Here is a 24,995-nt window from a genome sequence, read left to right as displayed (position 1 = left end):
GATTTCTAATTCTTTTGGGTTGTAAAGGCAGAACATATATATTATGGGCTGTGGGAATTTTTTATCCCAAATACCCTATTGATTCGTTTCTCTTCTTTCTACTCCTCTTGGCATATCCTTAATGCAGTCCTTTATTACCCTTTCCCTAGACCAGGAATTGACAAACTCTTTCTGTGAAAGGTCGGATAGTAAACATGTTAAGCTTCATGGCCATACAGTCCCTCACAGCTACCCCACTCTGCCCTTGTAGCTAGCAAGTGGCCACAGAGACTACGTAAACGAGTGAGCGTGGCCGAGTTCTGATAAAACAGGCGTAGGCTGGATTTGGCCCACAGGCCATAGCGAGCCAACTCCTTCCTTCATCACTTACAGCAGCACTGTCCCCTCAGCTTATGACTCCTTCCTCCAGCCCCTCTTATGTACCATTTATGGTACTATTGCTGTTAGTATCCTGTGCGGCTTGAGACATGGTGCATTGCACATAGTAGGTGCTCAATATGCAGTTGCTGAATTTTACAAGGCAGCAAACTTGTAGGTTGCTTGGTGTCTTAGCTCAGGCTACAATGACAGATTACCATGGACTGGGTGGCTTTGATAGCAGTTACTTCCCACGGCCCTGGAGACTGAAGTCTGATGTCAGCTTGGTCAGATCCTGGTGAGGGCGGGCCTCCTTCCTGGCCTGCAGATGGCTGCCCCTGCTCTCATGTGGCAGAGAAAGAGCTCTGGTGTTTCTTCCACTTTAAGGGCATGAATCCCTCCACGGGGCTCTACCCGCATGGCCTCATCTAAACCTTTTGACCCCTGGGAGAGTTCCATCCCTTAATACCATCACATTGAGGGTTAGGGCTTAACTTAGGAATTTTGAAGGGACAGAAACATTTAGTCCATTGCTTTTGCTCATTCTCTCTTGATAAGAGAAAAGAGTCAGCTGATACATCAGAAAGCAAACCCTAAGTGACCACACTGCTGACTCTAGAAATTGGCCATCCCTGAAAACCACATGTTCACCTAGAAAGGTCTTGAGAAAATAAAAGATCACAGAAGGGAATCTAATATATAATAGCTTCCTATACATTCATTCTTCTGGCCAAGTCATGTAAATAGGGTCAAGCGGCCCGTGCCAGAGTTGTGAAAATAATGTTTTGTGAAAGACTCAATCAGTGCAGGAGACCAACTGCATGTCTGTCGGAGGAGCTTCCTCTGGGCTGCTCAGCAGGTTGACAGCTGAACCTGCACTTTCTCTGCTCCCTCTAGTGGCTAAAACAGTTAACTTTTCATTTGAAACCTTAAAACCGCAGCAGATGTTTTATCTTGGTCATATGAAGATACCTCAGTTTGGTCAATTAAAAGAAATCACTAATGTATTTTAGTTACCAGTCATGCTATGCACTTTCATGTTTAATTAAATTAAACAGGACCACAATGTTTAAAACTGGCAGAAAAAATAGTCTTTTTCATCTGTAATCCATGTGGTAGAATATAAAAGCATGTGCCAGTGAGAGCTTGTCCCCTTTGGACATGTTACAAGTAAGAAGAGAGATGGCTCGTATCCCAGCACATCAGGGAAGAATTTGAAGCACTCTATACAAAATAAAGTGGTTATCAGAAAATAAGAGAATAAAATTCAGAATGGATGTATGTAAGAAAGCATAGCTGAGACAAAAAATAAAGTACACATGTGTAGAAGAAATGGCGTAAATGCATGTTCCCAGGAATGACATTTTCCGTCTTGTAGGAATCTTAATAGCTAATTAACTGGCTATGGGTGAACGATACAGTTGTCTTTTATTTAGGTTTTCTGTATTTTTCAGTAGGGAAGGTTTGATATGACATGCGTTAACCTTGAGGTAACATGCTCATTGTTGTGGACGCTAATTTGCTTTACAGTGGAATTCCGTCTGTACGAGGGGCTAGGTGGTAGGAGAGAGAACAAGAGAACATCAAGATTGAACCCCTCAAATAGATGATTAAGTCCTTAACTTAGGGACCAGCTTTCCTGTGTCCTTTCATCTCTCACAAAATTAGCACAGTGCCATGGTGTGTTCTTAAAGTACTTTTTAATCATTTGACTATAACTACACCCCTGGGCAATTCCCAGACAGGAAAATATGATACCATCTAATAAGAGAGATTTAAATTTACTTCTAGAAATAAATGCTTAGGGGAATTTCAGATCTAATACACACACAGGATACACATACAGAAAGAATTTAGTGGAAATACTGTTGCTCTCCATGTATTCCTATAATGTAAAAAAATAAATTACAAGCGTAGGATTGTGAGTGAAGAAATTTTCTTGAAGAAATTCAAGAAAAGAATTACCCTATATATGTACCATTTACTACTGCAGGGGTAGGGGTTTGAACCAACTGACTTTCAGTCTGATATGCTCATGCCAGGTTATTTTCAGTCTTACGGTTGCTGAGATTTCATCATAAGAGTATGTATTTACATGATTATATCTAGAAAAGAATGTGTGAAATTATCTTGATTAGCAATCTGTAGAAGTAGAAGATTCCCATTCAGATAAACTGGTTTGAGTGGGACTCTGAGGCCAAATACAAGGAAGGCCATGGAGTGTCATAGAAGAATCATGGGTTTTGGAGTGAGAAAGACCTGGTTCGAATCTGGCCCTGCTGTTTATTGTATAAACATTTTCATCTCACTGAGATAAGTTCATTCTCTGGAGAATGATACTATATACTGTCACCCCTGCATGATTGTTATGAGAGTTAAATATATGTAAATCTCCCAGCAAAACTTCTGAGAAATTAAATGTGTGTTGTTTATAGCTGTGACCTCAGCCAAGCTCAGTTCCCTTCACCCCATCAGTTTGCCCATCTCTAAAATGGTATAAAAATAGAACCTATCTCTGAGGACTGTTAGGAGAATTAGATAAGATAATATGCTTAAGATTCATAACACAGTGCCTGGCACATAAGACTTGCTCAGAAAGTTACGTGGCCGGTGTTGGCTCATACAGGGGCATCCAGGGCCTCTCGCAGCTCCCCTTCGCCAGTGTCCTCGCTGTCACCAGCAGGCATGTGGGGCGGGCCAAATGAGCTTGCTGCACAGGAATACCATTGTGGCAGCGGAAGGGACGTATATGAGAGCAGATCAAAAAGTATTTGTATCTGCAGAAGGAGGGAAGGATAATGAAACTAAGGAGGCTGCCTTGGAGCGTGTGCTTGTCTGACGCCATAGGCATTTTTCTGTAGTTGAGCAGTTCACTGCTTTCTACCCCAGCCATCTTCTCAAAGACCTCCCCATTCATGTCAGAGTGAAACCCACCCTGGGCTGTAGTTTATCTTTGTGCCCTGAGCTTTTATTCAAGATAATTTGAAAAATCATCTTTGTACTGTATAAAACCATCATCAAAGGTCTACCTATAGAGTGGTTTGTCGTCCACTTTATAAAAACCCACAGGGAACATTCTTCTCAGAACAGTTTTAGGAAAACATTGCTGACTATCTAGTCTGCTCCCTTTTATAGATAATAAAAAGCTTTGTAAATTGTACTATCTTTTTTTCTCTCCTTCTTGACCCTAGGATGCTCAAAGCTAAATTTTGTGCTTAATTAACTTTTTGATATAAATATTCCCCTCCCCATTGACTTCACCGTCTTGGTTACTAGATTCCTGAGTTTTAGAGTTTGTTTAAATGGCTTTATGATTAATTATTTTACCTGTATCTTATTAGAAACTGCCAGATCTCTTTTGGAAGTGAAGTATAATCATAGAGATCAAATATTTATTAAATACTTTAAGTATTTAGAATACTATTTTTAGAGAAATGGATTCAAAACAAGGTGTTTCACCTTTGCTTCCATTAAAAAAGAATTATTTCTTTAAGCTTTTATTCTTGGGGGGGAGAATTAGGTTTGTTTGTTTGTTTGTTTATTAAATGAAGGTACTGCGGGTTGAACCATTGCATACTAAGCACGTGCTCTACCACTGAACTGTACCCTCCTCTGCCACTTCAATTGTTTTTTAATCTGTGGTCAGAGAAGTAAGAGCATTTAAGTATACATTCCGTCTCTCATGACATATTTTATTACTTACCTGCAGGTTTGTTTTATATAATTATGTAACTATGGTAATGTAACTGTAGTTGAGCCTTTGTTTGGTTGGTTCTGTTTCTAATTCTGAATTTTATTGACTAGGCTTCCCCTGAAAGATCTACAAGAACTCAGCAGAAGGAATTTCAGACTTACATTTTAGATAGTGTGATGGACCATTTGCTTGCAGCTGATGTCTTACTGGGTAACACTCTGTTTTATTTTCACTTTGTGAAAGGACCTATAATCACTCTGCTCTGCCCAAACCCCAAGTATACCTTCTTTTGAACTTTATCTCTTTACTACTTTTTTGTGCATTTCCCCTCTTACTGATATTTTCTATGATGAGAAATGTGCCTGCCCAGCTCTTTCCTTTGAGCCTGAGATAAAGAATCATCAGCAAGAAGCACTTAAGCTGCTTGTCCACATTTGTACACTAAGAAGTGGCAGGAAGAGGACAAGGAAAGAGGAAAAAAAGTTTTTAAAACTATAATATGTAAGCAGGTTGTATTTATTAATAATCAATACTTTTTAAAATTAACTGACTGTAATATACTTACAAAGAAACAAATGATAAATGCAGCACTCCATGAATTACCAGCCAGACAGCATGCCTGTGTAAGACCACTCAGGTGGAAATGCGTTACCAGCACCTTTGGAAGTGCCCTCCTGCCCTGACCCAGTTACTGCTCACCAAGTCACTGTCTCCGCTGCGAAAACAGCAGATTCATTTTGCCTGCTTTTGAGCCTTATATACACAGAATCATGCAATATCTTTAGTCTAGCATTTCACACTCAACATTATATTTGTGAGATTTTTCCATGTTGTTGCATGCAGCAGAAGTCCATTTATTTTCATCACTATGTAGTGTCCTATTGTATAAATATGTAAATTTATCCATTTTGCTGTTGATGGACATTTGGCAGTTTCTAGTTGGAGACAAGTAGAGATAAACCTGCTATAAATGTTCTTATTCATATGGGCCACACGTGTATAATATTTATACGTATCTGTTGAGTCTACACCTATGATTGGAATTGTAGGGTCTAGATATCTGTGTTACTCTTCAGAGTGGCTTCCAGGACATAAAATCAAAGCACATTAAAACATTTTTTTCTGTGTGTCTCTATCTAGTTACAATAAAACTATAAATATTTATATGTAAAAATGATAAAATTTAAAGGAGAAGGAAAAGTAATGATTTAGCATATTTGCCGCTCGAGTTCCTAGTGATAGTATTAATCATGGGACCTTCATGCTATTACATTATCTTTTTTTTTTTTTAACAAAGTAAATTTGCCAAGAAATCTTTAGTATTGTCTTAGCATGCAACTCTCAAATCATGGTGTCAAGTCAAACTTTGTTTTTATCACTTGAGAATCCTATAATATCAGTCTTACTACATAAAGACACAAAACTAAGAGTTTTGCATCATGGAGTGATTCAGAGTTAGGTGGGAACCGTCATCACAATCAGTGCGGGCTCCTAACTTGCAGAGAGGAGGGCCTTAGAGGGAGCATTCTCGGTCGAAGGAGGAGCCAGGAGGGTCGGCCTGGGGGCAGCATGCACACAGCAAGCACACTGAAGGCACTGGGGCAGCCAGCAGGAGAGAACCGGACTCATGGAGGGGTGAACAGGCCCCCTAGGCACCACCACCGCTGATTGTGGTTCATTTTTCACAGATCTTCTGAACCTCTCTTCTGCCTGTATTACTTCCTTGTGCTTAGAGGTATAGTCAGAAACAGAGGGTTTTGTTTAATGGTTTGTTTTACGCTTTTATTACTTACACAGAATCAATTTACAGCTAATAAACTGACTTAATTTTTCTCTCAAAGGGAAATCATCTGTCACTGACAGTTTAAGTTGAACAACAGTTTGCTTTTCACAGACTATCTTATGGCAGTAAGAGACTTCAGTCTCAATCTGTAATACTTCCATCCCGAAGAAATTACTTCTTCCAGCACGTCTCTGACGTCTGGCTGTAAGCATCGTTTGCTTACAGTAGTACGTGAGAGCTGATGGTCCCACTTCTAAGTGCAGTGGATGTCCTCATTTTGCCTAAGCCTGATTTGTTTGAGGATCTGCTGTTGTGCTGCTGGACAGCAGTTTTCTTACACATTTTTTCCCTGCTGGAATTTAGGGGAAGATGCATCTCTGCCTATCACCAGTGGAGGGAGCTACCAGATATTGGTGAACAACGTGTTTTATTTCACACAACGTGTGGTGGACAAGCTTTGGCAAGGCATGTTCAACAAAGAATCTAAACTTCTTATCGATTTTATAATTCAACTAATTGCACAGGTAATCCATTGTCATATTAGCCGTAGAAGTACATGTTTTCCTGTTGAAAAACTTTGCCTAAGGTGTCAAAATTTTTGGACATAAATGTAATTAATAAGGTAATGAATGTTGACATTTAATGTAAAGTGCAGCTTATTGAAAATGAATAAAACATGTAGACCTGTAACCCCACCCCTCTGTAGCCATAGCCTGGTGCCAGTGTTTTTAACGTGTTAAGCTTCCTCATTCTCTCGAGCTGTGGACTCTGACTGACTTCCGCACTGGTATTGCTCTTTGCTGCCCACACAGCCGGATGGCTTCCTTTTGGTTTAAAGACTTTGCACTAATAGGATTTGATAGGTTTTTACAGTATGTTGCATCAGTGTATAAAGCTTTACAGAGGATGAAGGGTTGATATTAAGAGCATTCTCTTCTTGTAATTGAATCTTTACAAAGTCCATTGTAGTCCTTATTCCTTTGAAGATGTCATTTTAGTGCATGTTTGTGGTACCCTTGACTAAGGAATATTGGCCTCGTTTGGCACCAGTGATTCATCTTATTCAACACGCAATGCAAAAGTAGGAAATAACCGTTGTCGTGTGTCGTTAGCATATGGTGCAGAGGTTCCTGCGTGTCACCCAGGAATTTTTTAAGAATAAATTTGTATATAAGCCGAAGAGAAGTTCTCAAGTGAGGAGATAAAGCTAGAATGTTAGAAGTAGTTTTTTTACGAACGTTGTAGGTAATTTTTAAATTTTTATTTATTTATTTATCTTAGTAATTTTGAGTAGAGATCCATGACCCTAACAAAACTGGGTGGGTGGGTGACCCTACCCAGAGGGCACTTCTTCGTGTTCTCAGAAAGGCGTCTCTGCCCCACAGGAGTGCTAGCAGCTCTCCTCATCAAGAGATGCATTCATCCACAGCACTCATCGCATTGAATTACATTTATGTGTTTCTTGGGTTCTGAACCTCACAACAGCAAGAGATTTGTATTTTTTAACGTAGCATCCCAGTACTTAGCATGGTGTCTAGTACATAATAAACCTAATAAATGTTCGTGTATGAATGATAAGCAGATTTTTTTTGGTCCATTTTACTAAATAAAGTATCTCTCATATCTTTAGTCAAAAAGAAGATCGCAGGGATTGTCACTGGATGCAGTTTATCACTGCCTCAACAGGACCATCTTGTACCAGTTCTCCCGTGCGCACAAAACCGTTCCGCAGCAAGTAGCTCTGCTTGATTCGCTCCGGGTCCTGACTGTGAACAGGAACTTGATTCTGGGCCCTGGGAACCATGACCAAGAATTCATTAGCTGTCTGGCTCACTGCCTCATTAACCTGCATGTTGGAAGGTAACTCTTTTAGGTTCAGTTTGCCAACTTGAATTTGTCTTTGATATTTTCCACCAGAACTCTTTGTTCTACTTTTTTGCTTTTAACATTTCTTTTTTCTTTAATCTCAGTTTTATTTAAAACTTCATGAAAAAAATGTTGCATTTTTGCAGTGAAATAATGATTTTTTCCCCTTTAATTTTCTAGATCTTTAAATTTTTCATCAGTTACATGTCACATGTAATTTTAAAAAGTTTGCATAAATTAGTTACACATTGTTGGAGGTTAAGGCAGGTAAAAAGAAAAGAATGCAATCAATAAATGTAATGGTATATGTTGAATAGGTAAAACTAGTATTTTTGTATTGATTGCTTGGAAAGGTATTTCTTTGGTGTCTGTTGGGGGTGAGGCATTGAATTAGGGACTGGGATAAAATGTGAGAAAGCCCCTGGGGCAGGTCTTGGAGCATGCAGACTAGGAAGGAAGACTGATAACAAAGCAATCCAGTCGGGTGTGCTCAGTGCTCCGCCGGAAGCAAGGTGCTTTGGGAACACACCACAGGTGTCTCTATCCTGGGAGAGACACCTGCTAAGTTACAGGTTGAACCTGGTTGAGAAGGAGGTTAATCCTCCAAAGAGAATGGGGAAGAGTGATGTGGGAAGAAAGAGTTACCTATGCTCAGAGGGGAAAAAAGAATATGACACATCTGGGAAACAGCAAGAATTTCACTGCTGCTGGTGCATAGAGTGGTGAGATAAGAGATGGGAGAGGAGGTACAGGCACATGAGGAGAATATTCTTAAATGAACTTTTTGTAACTTTTAGGTAAAACTTACTAGTGGTCGTAAAAGCATCTAAATAGTTAAGATGCTCGTCTTGACGCTATAGTTTAGTTTAATTACATTTAGTCAAGTGCATTTGTGAGATCACCCCTTAAAAATGGCATTTTCATGATAAATTAGTTCTATTTTGTGCATCTGCCATATGTCTGTCTGCCAATTATGGAACTTTGTGACAGAACCAGCATTTACTTGTGTCTGCAGAGTAGTACTTAGTCATTACAGTTTTCAGCTACAATCATTTCCTTCATATGGTTTAAACTGACTGGAATTTTTCAGCAATGTGGATGGATTTGGACTGGAAGCAGAGGCCCGCATGACTACGTGGCACATTATGATCCCCTCTGACATTGAGCCACATGGTGGTTACAGCCAAGATATTAGTGAAGGTAATTACTCCCAATTTTTTTTCCCTTTTCTCCCCACTCATTTTTTGATTTTTAAGATACAACCAAATAAACTGACTTCAGAAACTGCCAACATTGACAGCTGATCTCCCCAGAGGGCACACGTGAGCGTATACCAGTATGCCCACCAACATACAGCAACGTGCTAGCTGTGCATCTCCTTATGCCAGGATGGGTAAACCACTAGCCACTGATACTGCTAGCCCTCAATATTTCATTATAGCACTGGGAAACACCATGATATTCACATTTGCACGAGTAGCAATGCCAATACTAACTTAACACTTATCGTTGAGAGAGCTGCCTGTTAGTAGTGTTAAGCCAGTCACATTAGAGGCAGGTATTGCTTGAGACAGGTTGTCAGTACGACCATTTTTATTCTCTTTTATTCTTTCTTTTTAATCTAGTTTTCCCACTGATTTTCTAAGTTTTGTGCATTGAAGTCTTTGGGTAGATTGATTTCTAATTCCCAACGTTGTTCAATAGAAAAGAGCAGATAATTACGGTAGTGTGTGTGTCTCTCCAGCATATGATTGTATCTTTTGTGAGTCCAGCACTCACTCTTTCATTTAAGCATGAATTTGTTCTCTGTTCTTTCCTTAAAATTTCTTGAACCCCAGACACTGAGGGCTAAAAGTGATTGTTTTCACCCCTCCAAGGAACTGACAGTCTAGAACACTGGTTCTCAAAGCGAGGTGCTCAGACTAGTAACATCAGCATCATTGGGGAGCTTCTTAGAAAGCAGATTCTCTGGCCCCACTCAGATCTACTGAGTACTCAGTACTCAATAGCAGGGCAGGAGGGTGAGGACCGGCAATCTGTTCTAATAAACCCCCAGGCGATTGTGATGCTTGCTAAAGATTGGCTGGCTAGGGCAGGAATCAGACAAATTAGCAAGGAGTCCAAAGCAGGATGAAATTGAATAGTAAAAACTCTAAAAATATTTGTTAATTTTTTCCCTCCTTTTGCAAAATATTCAAAAACAACTAACTTAATTGTGAAAATACCTTAAATATTTAGATCTAAAATTTACTTTTAAATAGGGGATAAGGTCTTATATAGAACGACTAGATGATGAAATGTGTATGTAACTTCCAGTTTTATAAATAAAAATGCAGTCTTTTTGCATGAATATAAAGATTTTTTTATTAAGTTTTCCAGGAAGGCAACCACATTTTTGCTTACCTAAATAATCCTTTTTACTGAGCTGGGTATGATAAGAAGCATTTTTTGGGCAATTAAGTACTGTGCATCTAAACTGAAATTCTTAGATGTAAAACAAGAAAACAAATAACTAATTACATTTATATCCTTCTTGATCAGTTGCTCTTTTTTATTTCCTAGGGCGTCAGCTGCTTATAAAAGCTGTCAACAGAGTCTGGACTGAACTGATTCATAGTAAAAAGCAAGTCTTGGAGGACCTTTTCAAAGTCACCCTACCCGTGAACGAACGAGGCCATGTGGACATAGCTGTAGCAAGGCCGCTCATCGAAGAAGCTAGCTTGAAGTGCTGGCAGAACCATTTGGGTAAGAAAGTCTACAGGGATCGTGTGACCAAGAAACTTACACAAGGCAATCGTATATACGAAAAGTCAGACTTCCCCAAAGGATATTATGATGGCAGTAGAAATGAAAAATCACTGCAGTATAATCATTCTAGAATGATTATGCTGAGATTGGGCTTTTCTTCTTATATTTCTTAAAAATCTGAGATGTTTTATACATCAGGCATATACGAGCTTAGAAAATAATACATTGCTCACAACTTAATATGGTCACCATCTTGGCTACAAGTTCATATCCCTTATCCAAGCTCATGAAATTCAAAATACCCTGAAAACCCAAGGTATTTTTATTAATTTGGTGCCAAAACTCGCTTGGTAGCAAACCTATCTTTGTTTATCATACTAAGTATGAATATTCACACAATTTGCTGCAAAAATATTTACTATATTACTAATTACGGTTTGTTACCCTCGACCCTCTGGTGGTATTATATAATATACAGTATATGTACCATATCACCTTTTAAACTTCAAAACATTCTAAAGTTCAAAGTATGCACAGTGCCAAAGCTTTTAGGTAGGGGATTGTGAATTGTTAACACAGACACTGATGACATTTAAAATAAATTTGCATATTATTACAGAGCTGTGAGGTTTCAACCAAATCTAAGTTCAATTAGTACAATAATTGTCAGGCAGCTATCCTTTTACAAGATCACCAATAAGTGAATGTCATGTGTAAGACAGTGTCTGCATCTGTAACATAAGCTGTTTTTGATAACTCCAGAACTTTGGTTTGTAACCATTATGCAAAAGTATTACAAGTAAGACTAACAAATGCATGGAGAAAATGTAAAATCATCTGAATTTAATTTTGTAGCCCATGAAAAGAAATGCATAATTCGAGGAGAAGCTTTAGTGCCCACCACACAATCTAAATTGTCCCGTGTCAGCAGTGGCTTTGGTCTTTCCAAGTTAACAGGATCGAGAAGGAATCGAAAGGAAAGCGGTCTTAATAAACACAGCCTTTCCACCCAGGTACGTTGTTTAGTTTCATTAATGATATTACTAGAAATTTCAAGGTTTAGTTGTAGGATTTTGTGTAATACACTTAACACATGCAAACCTATAATATAAAATGAAACTTTTCTGCATTTTTGCTTTAGAAGAGAGAAATAACTCAGGTTATAGGATCTTCTCCCATTTTATTATGGTCAAATTGCATTATGAATGTTGTGTATTTACATCCATCTTGTAACTGGACATAAGATGAGATTCAAATATTGATATATGATCAGACTATGGATAATTTTTTCCTAACTTTTATTAATTTTCAATAATTTTGTCATTAGTAGTTATATAAATTTTAAAGTAAGGAGGGGAGGGTATATAAATCAATGGTAGAGTACACACTCACCATGCACAAGGTCCTGGGTTCAATCCCCATTAGCTCCATAATAAATAAATAAATAAATAAATAAATAAATAAATACCTAATAACTTACCCCTCCCAATTTTTTTAATAATAAAATTGGTTCATAAATTTTAAAGCAATAGCAAAATAAAATGGCTTTTTAAAAAGTAATCTTGCTGTATATGCATGTGATTGCTTTTTAAAAACTAATCTACCTCCAGCATTAATTTCTTCCTTATCATCTTTGCCATCCAAGAATCTTAGTGGCAGCTGTGAGAGGGTCTGGGAGAAACCATGTGTGTGAGTCATTCCATGTGTCAGGTTGGGTTCTCCAGGAAGCACACAGAGAGGGAGTTCCGTGTGCAGAGTGTTTATTAGGGATATTTGTGGAAGGAAGAGGAAGGAAGCAAGACTGATCACAGGGACATGTCAGGTTACAGTGCAGGTCTTGCCATAGACCCAGCTGACCCAAGTGGGGCTTTGGTGCCAAAATGTCGCAGTTGACCTGAACTGAACTGAAACGGCTGAACCAGCTTCCTCCCAAATCATGCCATGATTGTGTGTGGGCTGCCCCACAGCTCTCTCCAGCTATGGTGATCCCCAGGTGCTGACAGCACTGCCACAGGCGGGGGCAGTGAGCCCTTAAAAGGGGAAGGGGCACTGGGGTACATGGGTCTGTGTCCAGCAAGTAAACCTCCGTTAGATTCTTTTTATCATTAGTCTTTCAGAGTTTTTTGTGGGGTTTTTGGATTGTTGTTGTGGTGATTTTGATAGAATTTTAATTAATTGTTGGGCATTATTTTAAGGCTAGTTAACATTTTTTCCAGGAAATCCATGACATATTAAGACTCTTTTTCCACCCATTGTTAGGAGATTTCTCAGTGGATGTTTACACACATCGCTGTTGTTCGTGACTTAGTAGACACACAATATAAGGAATATCAGGAGGTAAGAATCATAACCATAATAGGTTTTTTTTTTTTTAATTCCCCGGGTGAGAAAAGACTTGCCTGTTTCCCCTGATATCTTCCTACCGCTTTTAAGGGTAAGTTGCTGAACTGCATTTATCATCAGATAATGTTTTTAGTTATCCATGCCAGCAGCTACTTTGGCTATTGGTTTTAAGACAGAAGGATTGGACCTCCCCATAGGCAAACTACATTAAAAAATGACAGACTGGCGATCAGCATGGCTGAACCCTAATGACATTCACTACCAACATATTGTATGTGTTTATTCCTAATAAAAATTAAAATATCAGAAAGATCCCTCTCTTTGGGGCTTAACAAGGAGAGTGAAAATATGTATGGAAGTCTCTGAGAAGTCTCTTAAAATTAAAAAAAAATTAAAAGATAAAGTTATTTTTTATTACAAGTACTTGATGATTTTGTGTATAAGAAATAAATTCAATGAAATCCTCTTGGTAAATTCATAATTACTCAGCAACTTATCCTAAATATTTTATTTCCAAAGCAGCTGAGTTAAATCTGTTAAAGAGTTCTGAATGATAAGCTGCTAATATTTTATGAGCATGATACTAAATACTTAGTGTAACAGGATTTCCTCCCACCAGGAACACATAAGTACTACTTCGGTATCAGGTAATACCAGGGTTACTCCTTCAGTAATCATTAGTGTTAGTTGTGTAAAGAGATCTTTATTCTTAGACTTAAATTGTATACTTATATTCCATGAATCATTTGATAAAGTTAGTTATAAGCATCTACTGTTGAAATGTTAATACATTTTGGCATTTGACAGATAGCAAGAAGTTATTCCAAGTCATAAATTTTCATTTATGGAAATTTGGTTTGGATCTATCCCAGTGGCCAATTAAAAATGGTTTTTCTTTTATTTTTATGTGAATGATAAGTTCCCTGTCAATGCTACATATTTATAGTCTTTGCCTTAAATTATTGAAAATGTTACAAAGATTACCAGGAATCTTGTATGTTAGCAATATTCTTGACCTGGCTTTCTAGACTTCCTTTTATTCATGTTCAAGTAGCTATTTTACAGTTTGTGGGGAGAGGGGATTCGTCCTGAAATACCGTGTTTATTAACTCACACTGGACTGACTATTTCAGTGTTAGACCAACACTCCAGTCAAGTGTGCTGCCCACTCTCCCCTGTGCTTAACTTCCATGTCACTGTGGGCCGTCGCTAAAACCCCGCCTCCTCACAAAATCGGTAGCTTACTTTAACCATAAATAAATGTAATTTTACTTTCTTAATATTGACTGAAATGATACGGATTGGTTTTTGTTTCCAACCATTAACCGGGTTTTAAGTTATTTGTAAACGTCTAATTGCTGCTCGTGCTTCTGCTCGCGAACCCCCCTGGACCCCCGCCAGCGTCAGCAGAACGCCCTGAAGTACGTGACGGAGGAGTGGTGCCAGATCGAGTACGAGCTGCTGCGGGAGCGCGGGCTGTGGGGCCCCCCCATCGGGTCCCACCTAGACAAGTGGATGTTGGAGATGACAGAAGGGCCCTGCAGGATGAGGAAAAAAATGGTGCGGAACGATATGTTTTATAACCATTACCCTTATGTGCCGGAAACGGAGCAAGAGACGAACGTGGCGGTGAGTGCGCAGAACTCCGCGTTTGTCATGGTGCTTTCGCGTTTCCCTTCTCCTTTGTAAGCATTTTCCCTTCTTAGGTCAATTACGTAAAATACCTAATTGAGAAAATTCGATAAACTATGTTAAGTGGATAATGCCAGGGTGCTGACGGAGGAATGAGGAGATGCAGCGGGGGGGCCCATAGCGAAGTGGCTCCGATCCTGGAACCCAGAGCAGACTGCCTGGTCTGAGCCCCGCCTCCGCCCCCTTAACGCCGGGCGACCTGGCACCGGCCACTTTGACCTCTTTAGGTTCCGGTTTCTTTATGCCTAAAATGGAGAAAATAGCAGTTCTGTTTCAGAAGCTGTTAGGAAGATAAAGTTAGTTTAAATTAGTGATGTACTCAGAATAGGGTCTCGCACAAAATAAGCACTACTTAAGCGAGTGTTAAGCAAATAAACATTGCCACTAAGCAGTGTTCTCTGAAGAAACACACAGTGCAGCTAGAGTGACAGCAGCCTGAGTGTGTAGATCTTCCGTTGATGTTGAGAAGATTCGTCACTGGTTCCACGGGTTTAAAACAAACAGCATTTACCCTTACATTTTTTTTCCTTCAGACAAGTTACCCCTCCCAAAGCCTTCATTCAGGTTTTTGCATATGACCAGGAAAATTTTGTCTAAGCTGATAGTGATCCAGGAATCATGTTTTTACATTTGGGAAAATATAGTCTTGCCCAATAAAGTCACTACGAATTTATAAGGAAAACCATTCATGGCTTAAGTACTTTCATATTCTTGACTTTAATGTGATTCTCTCAACAACTGAAGAAACGAAGATTTATAAAGGAGACTTAGAACTTGGGTCTTCTAACAAGCAGTTCAGATCATGTAACAGGAGGCAACCTGCATTGTTCCATGTGTGTTTTTTTTCTCTGCCAAAACCCTGGCTCCATTTATCTTGTACTAATCGACTCCACAGCTGTCCTGATACTACTTAGAATATAGGTCTTAGACCCACTCATATATAGTTATTTAAGATTTTTTAAGATAGCTCCTTAAAGTTTACTTTTCTCAGAGCTATTCCATTCTGTCAACGCCATACTTGGTAAAGTTGTAATTATAATTTTGAATACTACAGCACTATGTAAAAAAAAAATCACCCATATTTTTGCAGCTTTTTTCTAGCACCTACTTTTGTCAGAGCAAACCAGCAGTACAATCTCTAATTTTTCATCTATTATCCCCAAATGAAATAATTGATTAAGAACTTAAGCCTGTAGCAGTTTGATATTTCTTACTGAGTCAACACTCAGTCAAGTGGACTCTATTCAAGAATACTAACATGGATGAAAATGTTCTTGTAAATATGTGCCCGTTCACTATTTTTATTCAACTGAGGCATATGCTTTTTGAGTTATATAACCACGGTATTTTTTTTTAATCTTGTCTACTCCTTTCCTTCTTTATAACAATGTCATTTGTTTTACAAAAGTATATTTAAAGTTCTGTATCAGATAAAAACAAAATAACCTATTCAGAGTTCACACAACCTTAACATCATTAGCATTTTACCTAAGCAAAGGAGTTCACCAGCCTGTGAAATCTAAACAGTCTCAGAAATAAGTGTGTACCATATGGAACTTTTTTTTTTAACCAGATGGGCTACATATTGGAAAATACAAAGCAGTAAAGAAATGTTGGAAATACGTCTACAAAAAAGGAAAAAGCAGGTGGGAAGGGGAGACCATTACAGATTGTGGAATTCATCTTGCTTAGTTCACGCACCAGTCAAGGTTAATCTGCTGTGATGAAATTTTCTGAATGAATAATGATTTCGGTATTGCCACTTTAGAATTTTTTGTAAATCTGAAACGCCATTAAATGTCTACTTTTATTTTATGGAATATGCAATCTGGCAATGTTGATAGCAAGGAAAATTCCAAAAAGTAGAAGCAACTGCTATCCCGCTAATTTCTATTGTGAAGTCAAAAAAAAGAAGAGCAGATACTTACAAAGCACAGTGAGCTCGATGCTCTGCAGAGCGGTTTGCTTGCAGTTTCACTTATGTCTCATGACAGCCCTCTGAAGTATGTTATGTTATTATCCCAGTTTTACAGATGAGAAACAAATCTAGAAGTTAAGGAACCCCTTCTGGATCACAGCTACTAAGTAACAGAGTGAGATATGATGAGTGTAAGTTGACGGCTCCTCAGAAGCTGAGTTGCTCTTGAAGAAGAAAAGATTCTGACCTTTGGTGGTTTTCAAGACAGTATCCATAGACAGTGAATTTCTTCCAGACAGGAACCATATACTTGGTTTTGTCTCTAATGCTGAAGAGTGTCTAGAACTTAGTAAGTGTTGAGTGAATGGGCTTGCCAGCTGTCTTCGTAAGTTAGAATGTATCCTTTGCTCCCCATCCAGCATTCTTAGAGAATTTTTCTAATCATTTTTCTGCTAAAAAGGGCTAGAGCCAAATTTTGAGGGGATGAAGTTTATGTAACTTGGGGAGGGCTGTATAAGAAGAATAGTATGAAATTATGAATACAAATTACTAAGGCCCCCTCACCCAGGGTTTTGAAAGGAGCCTATGGAAATTGAAGGCTGTCAAAGTGTAAGCTTCATTAACTTCGTGGTAAATCCTCCTCTGCTCTGAACTGTATTAAATATTGCCTCCCCGAGTTGGAGATCCATCACGTCGTACCTTTCAGCTCCCATAAATGCATTGCCCTCCTTGCACACATGTTTATAGAATATAGGCTGTACTTTTTACTATGTAACAGGTATATCAAGTATAACAGGTGCCACCTAAAAATTGCTTTTGAAGCATCTTGACAGGTAAAACAGGCTTTACCTGGAGCAAAGGCAAATGATTTGATCTTTGCATTATTTATTAAGAACAATTATTGTTTTACATGACCTTTAAATTTTTAGTCTGTTGCTTGCACTGAACGAGTACAGCAATGATTTAAAAGTTTAGGTTCTTGTTTTTAAAACTTTGATGTGTTAGAAATTAATCAAGTAATTATTTCTTTGGGCATTAAAGTTTTATTTCTTTAAGCTGAGTAATGTTACATACTGTATTAAAAATAACTTCCTATTATAAGTTTTGAACTTTTTTTATTTTCAAATTAGATGTCTGTTTATAGAATGTAGAACATATTTTAATGTTTCATTTATCACAGACCTAAAAGCTTTGAAAGTTTATCAACTGAATAAAAATATATGTAGGTGTCACAGGACTCGAAACTAAGCAGATCATTCAGGAAATTCCATTGCCAGAAATGTAGAAAAACTGGAAGTAAAGGGACTATAAAATTATTTTTGAGAAATTATGACTGAAAAATTTAGATTTCTGTATAAGCATAATTATGATAATAGCTTAGTTATAAAATTGTTAAAGATGAGAGCTATGATAATACCAAAATTATTGTTATACATCTTTGTTATTGAACACTGTGCCTTTTAGTAAAATGAGAACCTCAGTCAGCCAGTGGCTCAATGTGCTGTAAGCTGCAGGGAAAATACAAGTGCGTACATGTCAGACCCTGCCCCCATTCTGGCTGGGGCATATAGTGGACATCAGAGTTGAGTTTGACAGTAGTCATTGGTCCACTTTGCTGTATCGGTTTATTATAGATCTATCCTGTGATCTATCTTTTTTTTTTTAAATTAACTTCAAACTGAGTTGCAGAATCAGTACCCTTCACCCCGAACACTTCCACATGTAGTAGTTCAATATTTGTAGTTCAATATTTGTTTATAATTCCCTTTTATTGATGTAAATTTTACATACACTGAAATATATAAATCTTAAATGTGCCGTTCAGTGAGTTTTAACAAATGTGTAGTATATACTAATGTAACCCAAATCTCTACCAAGACCAAGAACGTGTTAATGTATTTTAAAGATTATCCTTCAATATAAGGTATGCTTTTAAAAGTTTGTTTTTAAGGAGCAAGGTTTACTAAAACGATATGAAGTATTTGAAAGTATGCCCAGCAGTCCAGTGTTTGTTTTGCCAAGGGAAGCAAACATTTGAGAAAGCATTTTGCCTGCTCATATTTACTCTAGGGAAAGGTACTAGAAGTCATCTCCAGATATAAGCCGTGAAAAGGAAGAAAAATTGGAATAGTTCTTGGATGTGTTATTGTCTGTCTGTCATTATCTCTGTTTACATGCATAATCCACAGACTCCAGCTCAACAGAAATTGCCTTCTTGTTAATTGGAATTTTATTCTGAGAATAAATTATAAAGCTACTACCTAATTCTTTAAAAAGTACTTTTTACAAAAACTTTTTGTTTGCAGGCTGATGATGCAGCCTCCCTTCTTTCAGCCTTTCTGGGGTCATAGCCGAGAAGGTAACGAAGGAAGTAGGTTCTTGGGTTTTTACGGTTAGAGGGTTTTTTTTTTTTTGCTAACGAGCACTTAGTGATTTCTGTGGTTGGGAGTATTGTAGGTTAATAGTTTAAATCGGTTGCTTCTGTTACAACACAGACCTAGGGATAAACACAGTAAAAGGTAGGTGGAAGATAATAGCTAGCATTAAGTTCTATTTTCCAGCTTTCTGTTTTTCCCCTTTGACGCCTACATAGAGTTGCCTATAAGTCATCCATGACAGCCTGTGTGATCTGTAAATTTGTCCTGTTCAGTAGCCTTGAGAATTTTCCTGTATTTAAGTTTTACTTTGAAACTACTTTTGATAATAGAGAGAATAGTCACATCACATGATGCTAAGTGATGACAAGCAGCTTAGGATATCATATGAATTTTGAGTGAGTGCATCTTCCATATTTCATACAGTCCTCAAGATTATTTTACTTTTGTGTTGTTCTTTATGTTGTTTTTTTCTGATGTGTCTATACTTAATACCTGTTTTCAGTCTGAGATCCCAAGTAAACAGCCTGAGACACCCGATGATACCATTCCTCAAAAGGTAAAACACAAGTTACCACAAAAGAATGCAAAATACTTGCAGTTTTGTTTTTTGAGTATTTTTGTTTTGTTTTTTTTGTTTGTTTGTTTTTGTTTTTAGTGCATGGTAGACTAGACTAACTTAAAGGACTGACTTTCAATTTGTTGTTTCTGTAAGTTCCTTAGAGTTGAAAAGTTAGTTTCATTCATGCTGGGAGATGTTCCAGTCTCTCTTAGCTTTGTTCTGATTAGCTTTCTAGGGTCTGTATGCTGCTCACTAACAGGCTGAGTGTTCACTGCTCTCACCGTGAGATGTGAACCGCTTCACACATGAACTAACAAGTCCCAAGGCATGTTAGTAATGGGCAGTCTGACACTATCAACTTTTTTTTTAATTATTCATTTAATTCTTCTAGATATTAAACAGTATATATTTTGAGAATGCAAGTATATCCCCTTTCAAAATTTCTCTTTTCAATCAGAAGGAACTAAATGGGAAGTAAGAATGTGTGATCACTTTTTAAATACAATTTTATTTTAATTAGTTTAAATTTTTATAATTGTTCTTTTTTTCTCCAGAAAGATTGAGTATATAATTCAGTTTTTTTAAAATGCAGTTCTTTACAGTGCAGAAATATACTTTAAAATATTTGGGGGAAGATGCTAATAGTTCCAAGTTTAAGTTGGATATGAAGTCAGTAATCAAGTAGATGTTGTCCACATCTATTAATTCATTGTCTTGCCCATCACTAACTATGCTTTCATCTTTTTAACATTGAACAATTTTGAGTTGAAGGTAATTGTTAAACCTCACGTAGAGTATTGTTACAGTACAAAATTTGCTTTCATTTCAAAAATATCAAATATTCTTATTAGTTTGCTCATCAGGTTGATCCTTCCATAATTGTTTATCATTTTACATCATTTCAGTACTTTCCTCTGTGATGTAATATATTTTGGTTTTCATTTGATGAGTGTCATTCATTCATCAGTCAGCATGCAGCTCTCTCCACTCCCTGACTCTGTGCCTGAAATTAAAAGAAGGGTAATGGTGGCTCGAGTTAGGCATCTTTCATCTCAAAATTGGCTCAGTATTTTAGTCTAAATATTCCAACCAGTTGGACACTTGTTTTCCACTTCAGTTGGAAATTATTTTTTAAAAGGTCTTGCTTGAAATAAGCATTATTATAGATAATACATATTAACCACTGGAGTTGAAGAGTTAGTCTGACAGAATATTTTCAGTCAGATATTCTTATTCATAAGAAAGGAAAAGTGAAATAATGTTTAGAAAGGGAAGGGTTTAAAGCATGTTTCAAGCTCCATCTTTTTCTTAATTGTTAATTCAAAGTCTGAGTCTAATTCTGAACAGGGAACCTGTATACATATAAACTTCTCCATATGATTTTAAGTTTTTGTAGGAAATTTTAAACCTTTTTCATTGTCTATGGTTTTTGCATCAATTGGAGAACCTGTTTTTAGGATAAATATTAATTATTCTGAAAGGGACATGCTCTTGTATCATACGTCAAAAAGTTCTTCTAAAGTTTCTAGGTATTACTTTCTTCAAAATGGACTTAAATGTGCTTTTGATATACTCATTTAGTTAGTAAGTTTATAGATCATATTCTTTTACACCACAGACAACAGGGGTGTTTTAGCAAATTAGAGATACCAGCTCAGAGTGGTAGAGCAACTAGACAGTGTCATCTGGCCTGAAGCTGGTTGATGCCACATGGGGTCAGGACTCTGAGGGTTTCAGCCGTTTCCAGAGTTCCAGTGAGACATGGGAATATGGGAAGGAACAGGGCAGCTTCGGGTCTTTACCTCCAGGTATCTGAAGTAAACACTCCCATGGGTGATTCCAACTGAATGGATGGCCCTTAGGCCTAACCTTTTTTATTTTACTTGGAGTGGAAGCAAATTTCCAGGCTCCTCACGGACTAGACACCCCCTTGCAACTTGATGCTCTCAGCGCTGGGCGTTCTCCCTGCTGTACTGATGCACCGGTGAGGCCGTACTGTACTAACAAGAAAACATCTGACTAGAGATGATATCTTTCTTTTTTCGAGAAGAGCAAAACTGCTAATATTGTTGTTTTGTATTTGTCTTTTCAAAATCAGTGCAATTTAAAAATAGAAAAGCTTAACCCCAAAGTTTCTTTGGATTTACTCTATATAAATACTGTCTATTAATTCTTGAAGAAAAGTCTTCTGAGTCCTTTCCTTTTGTTGTTTCTTAGAAACCTGCTCGATACAGAAGAGCCGTAAGTTATGACAGTAAGGAGTACTACATGCGACTGGCCTCTGGGAACCAAGCCATTGTCCAAGATGCCATCGTAGAGAGTTCTGAAGGTGAAGCCGCTCAGCAAGAACCAGAGCATGGTGAAGACACTATCGCTAAAGTCAAAGGTCGGCCTTCCTCTTTGATTCTAATTAAAAGCCATTTGGGAGCATTCCTTCTACTTGAATTTATATGAACATAATTAGCAACTGTGAACAGTGGGGCCAACTTTAAAAGTATCCATGCATGCCTTACCACCTCACCCTTCTTCAAGATTGATTTCTATCTCAGAACTAAAGAGACTATCCCCTCTTTATTGCCTGCAGATGAATGTAAGTGCTCACTGGCTTGATAATTATATTTATTGAATCTGGCAGTGGCACCTGATATTTTAAGTTAAGGCCCTCATAACTAAATAAATATTTATAAAGTTGAAACAGCCCCTTCCTGCAGCTTCTCTGTGATCTGGGCCTTAACAAGCCCTACCTGGTCTCGAAGACACTGGTCAAATTGTCCTCCTCTGATCCTTTTGCAGCAATAGCACTCTGTTCCAACAGCACTTTGCTCATATCTCGGACAGCAGTTTCAGTGGTCTTTCACTGCTTTATGTTTTCCTAAATTGTAAGCATCTCAGAAGCAGATGCTTACATTATACCTATTCTGTCTCATGCTGACTATGAATTACTAAACATTTCATAATCTATCTAACATTTTCATTGAACCCCTGAGACTTTTAGTTGTTTTTTTTGTTTGTTTTGGGGTTTTGGGGGGTGGGGGGAGGTAATTAGGTTTGTTTATTTACTTATTCTTACAGGAGATACTGGGGATTGAACCCAGGATCTCATGCATGCTAAGCACGCACTCTACCACTTGAGCTATACCCTACCCTCCCCCCTTGATTTTTTTCTCTTTTTTTTTTTTTATGAGAGGGAGGTAATTGGGTTTGTTTTTATTTATTTATTTATTTATTTATTTATTTATTTATTTATTTATTTATTTAATTTATTTGGAGGAGGTACTGGGGATTGAAGAGACTTTTAGTTGTTGAACAGAGTTTTCAACCTTCTCGTTTCTCAACACTCCACTCGCAAAGTTACTGAGATGGGTCCAAATCTGTATTTACTGGCCATAAGCTGGGGTATATAATTCACAGAGTTTATGTTTGGGTCATTGGCATTTGATTTCTCTTGGCCTCATTTTCCTAATCTCCAATTGAGCTAAAGCCACAAATATTGGTGTCACTGCTATAATATGCAAGATACTGTGCTAGACATAGAGTTGGAGGTCTTGATTCATCAAATTGAAAATAAAGCAGCTGCAAGCTTTTCCCCCTTGTGAATGTTCTCAGCAGGACTTGATCTTTCTTACTTATTTATTATATTCTTTCATATGTGACAATAAGGTTCTTCCCAAGGCAAAGCAGAACCTCTGATAACTCGTGTTCAGAGGATAGGATTCTATCAGGCTAACTTATGTTTTTCCAAACTTCTTAGAGCAACTAGCACTGGTAGATGTAACAGTGCTTTTTTTTGTACAACTAAAGAATAGGAAAATAAATGTGAGATTCAGAGTTCATTTTGAGTACTTCCCAGACTTTGGGGTATCAGTGGTTGCTCTCATTAGCTGATTTTAATTTTACCTCATGTGGTTATTAATAAAATTACTGAAATGTAGGCAGTAAAATGTTAACTTATTCGGCAAATTATCTGGCCCTGTACTAAAAAGAATTATGTTTTTGTTCTTTATGACCTGATGATTTAATCAAATTCATTCACATATGAGTGGCCATACTGCCACTTGTAACATGAGTCTTGAAATAGTCCTCATGGGCCCTCCAGGTAGGTGGGATCTCATATAATAGTGTTTATAACTTGTGTCTTTGTTTCTGATAATGGTTGATTATCTCTTGCCGGTATCCCCTCAGTGACACCTGTCCATTAGCACCATACTCTTACCATCAATTATGCTAAGCTCTCTATTTATCATCATCTGACCCTTATTGAGAATTTACCATTTACTAAGCATAATACAAAGCACTTTGTGTGAATTACCTGTTTTAGTCCTTCAGCAGTCCTCCAGGTGTCCAGAATAGGTAGTACTCTTGTCCCGGTTTTAAAGATGACAAACGAAGGCTCAGAGTGGGGCAGACAGTGTTCTCAGCTCCAGAGGCTGCGCCGTTGACCACTGAGCCTCGCTGCCTCCCCCTACCTTCCGGCATCGCCTCAGGTGGGGAGCGTGCAGGAGGCACTGCTTGAGACTAAGCCACTCCCCCAGAGTGGCCCCTGCAAGACCGCAACATGACCCTCTTAGTTCTTATCCTACAGGACTGGTCAAGCCTCCTCTGAAACGGTCTCGATCTGCACCTGACGGAGGAGACGAGGAGACACAGGAGCAGCTGCAAGACCAGATTGCCGAGGGCAGCTCTATAGAGGAAGAGGAGAAGACGGACAATGCCACTCTGCTGCGCCTCCTAGAGGAGGGAGAAAAGGTGCTGTGCTTCTGAGAAGGAGGCATCGTATTAAGGGATTTGAGTCCATTTTACAACAGTAGTTAATGGGTATCTCTCTGGTGGCCAGTGATAAATGAGAATTTTAGCCTTCATGATGAAGTCAGTAGTCAGCACCCTTTTGGGTTCAGGCCTCTGCTTCTCTCACCCTCAGGATTCTCTGACCTCCCTGACCTCCCTGAACAGCATGAAGTGTACCGGATGCAGTGTTAGTAGCTGATACCTCGCTCACTGTCTCCCTCTGCTGTTTGAGTCTGCCACTCTCACCCTAATTCTCTGTTTCACACCCATGCACGCAGCCCGTTCAGTGACGCAGCCTTGTATTGCTTCCTCCGCCTCCGTAGTTCCAGCGACCACACGAGCAGCTTCACCAGCCCGTGTCATCACCCCCAGCCTTGTGTTTAACGCCTGCCCTCCTTCCCTCACAGGAGACTACTTTGCCTTCCTATTTCTCTCTCAACCTCCTACACCCTGCCAGCGCCTCTAGGCTCACTTTGCTGGCTCCTCCTCGTAGCCTGAACCCTCTGCGGCACTTTTTGCTCTGGAGTTCACTACACCCATGACGTTAGTTCTTCGCTCTGCACTCTAGTCATTGTGCTGTCTGCCTGAGTGCCCCTCTGTCCATGACTTTGTAACCTCTAGCCTAGTAGCTCCCATTTGATACGGCCTCATTTCTCTGGATGTCTTTAATACTCACACATGAGGAGCTTTCCTTTGCTGTCTTGCCAGCTCAGGCTTAGTTAGACACCCTCCTCTGTGCTTTTATAAAGCCTTGTATATATCACTCATGTTATCATTGATAAAATGTGCCTTACGCAGTTTCAGGCACCTGATAGATACCCAGTAAACCTTAGAATGAAGGAGTGATTGGTTGAATAAATAAAATAAAGGTT

General features: G+C 38.4%; 1 protein-coding gene across 5 annotated transcripts in view; it reads left to right on the top strand.

Annotated features, from left to right (window-relative positions):
• WDFY3 (WD repeat and FYVE domain containing 3) overlaps positions 1–24,995 on the top strand; it is a 241,446-nt gene that overhangs the window by 176,085 nt on the left and 40,366 nt on the right. For 4 of the 5 annotated variants that reach the window (XM_072942738.1, XM_072942743.1, XM_072942751.1 and 1 more), the window contains 11 exons: positions 4,162–4,261; positions 6,198–6,358; positions 7,465–7,694; positions 8,791–8,900; positions 10,263–10,445; positions 11,304–11,461; positions 12,708–12,785; positions 14,193–14,420; positions 19,282–19,335; positions 21,556–21,724; positions 23,921–24,084. In XM_072942738.1, coding sequence (XP_072798839.1) covers positions 4,162–4,261; positions 6,198–6,358; positions 7,465–7,694; positions 8,791–8,900; positions 10,263–10,445; positions 11,304–11,461; positions 12,708–12,785; positions 14,193–14,420; positions 19,282–19,335; positions 21,556–21,724; positions 23,921–24,084 — 1,635 coding nt within the window. The remainder of the gene's footprint in view (positions 1–4,161; positions 4,262–6,197; positions 6,359–7,464; positions 7,695–8,790; positions 8,901–10,262; positions 10,446–11,303; positions 11,462–12,707; positions 12,786–14,192; positions 14,421–19,281; positions 19,336–21,555; positions 21,725–23,920; positions 24,085–24,995) is intronic. The other variant, XM_072942729.1, reaches the window with a different exon arrangement.

The sequence above is a fragment of the Vicugna pacos genome, chromosome 2, assembly GCF_048564905.1.
Source record: "Vicugna pacos chromosome 2, VicPac4, whole genome shotgun sequence".
Taxonomy (NCBI): Eukaryota; Metazoa; Chordata; class Mammalia; order Artiodactyla; family Camelidae; genus Vicugna; species Vicugna pacos.
The sequence above is the reverse complement of the archived record's forward strand: the minus strand, read 5'-3'. Positions and strand labels throughout refer to the sequence as shown.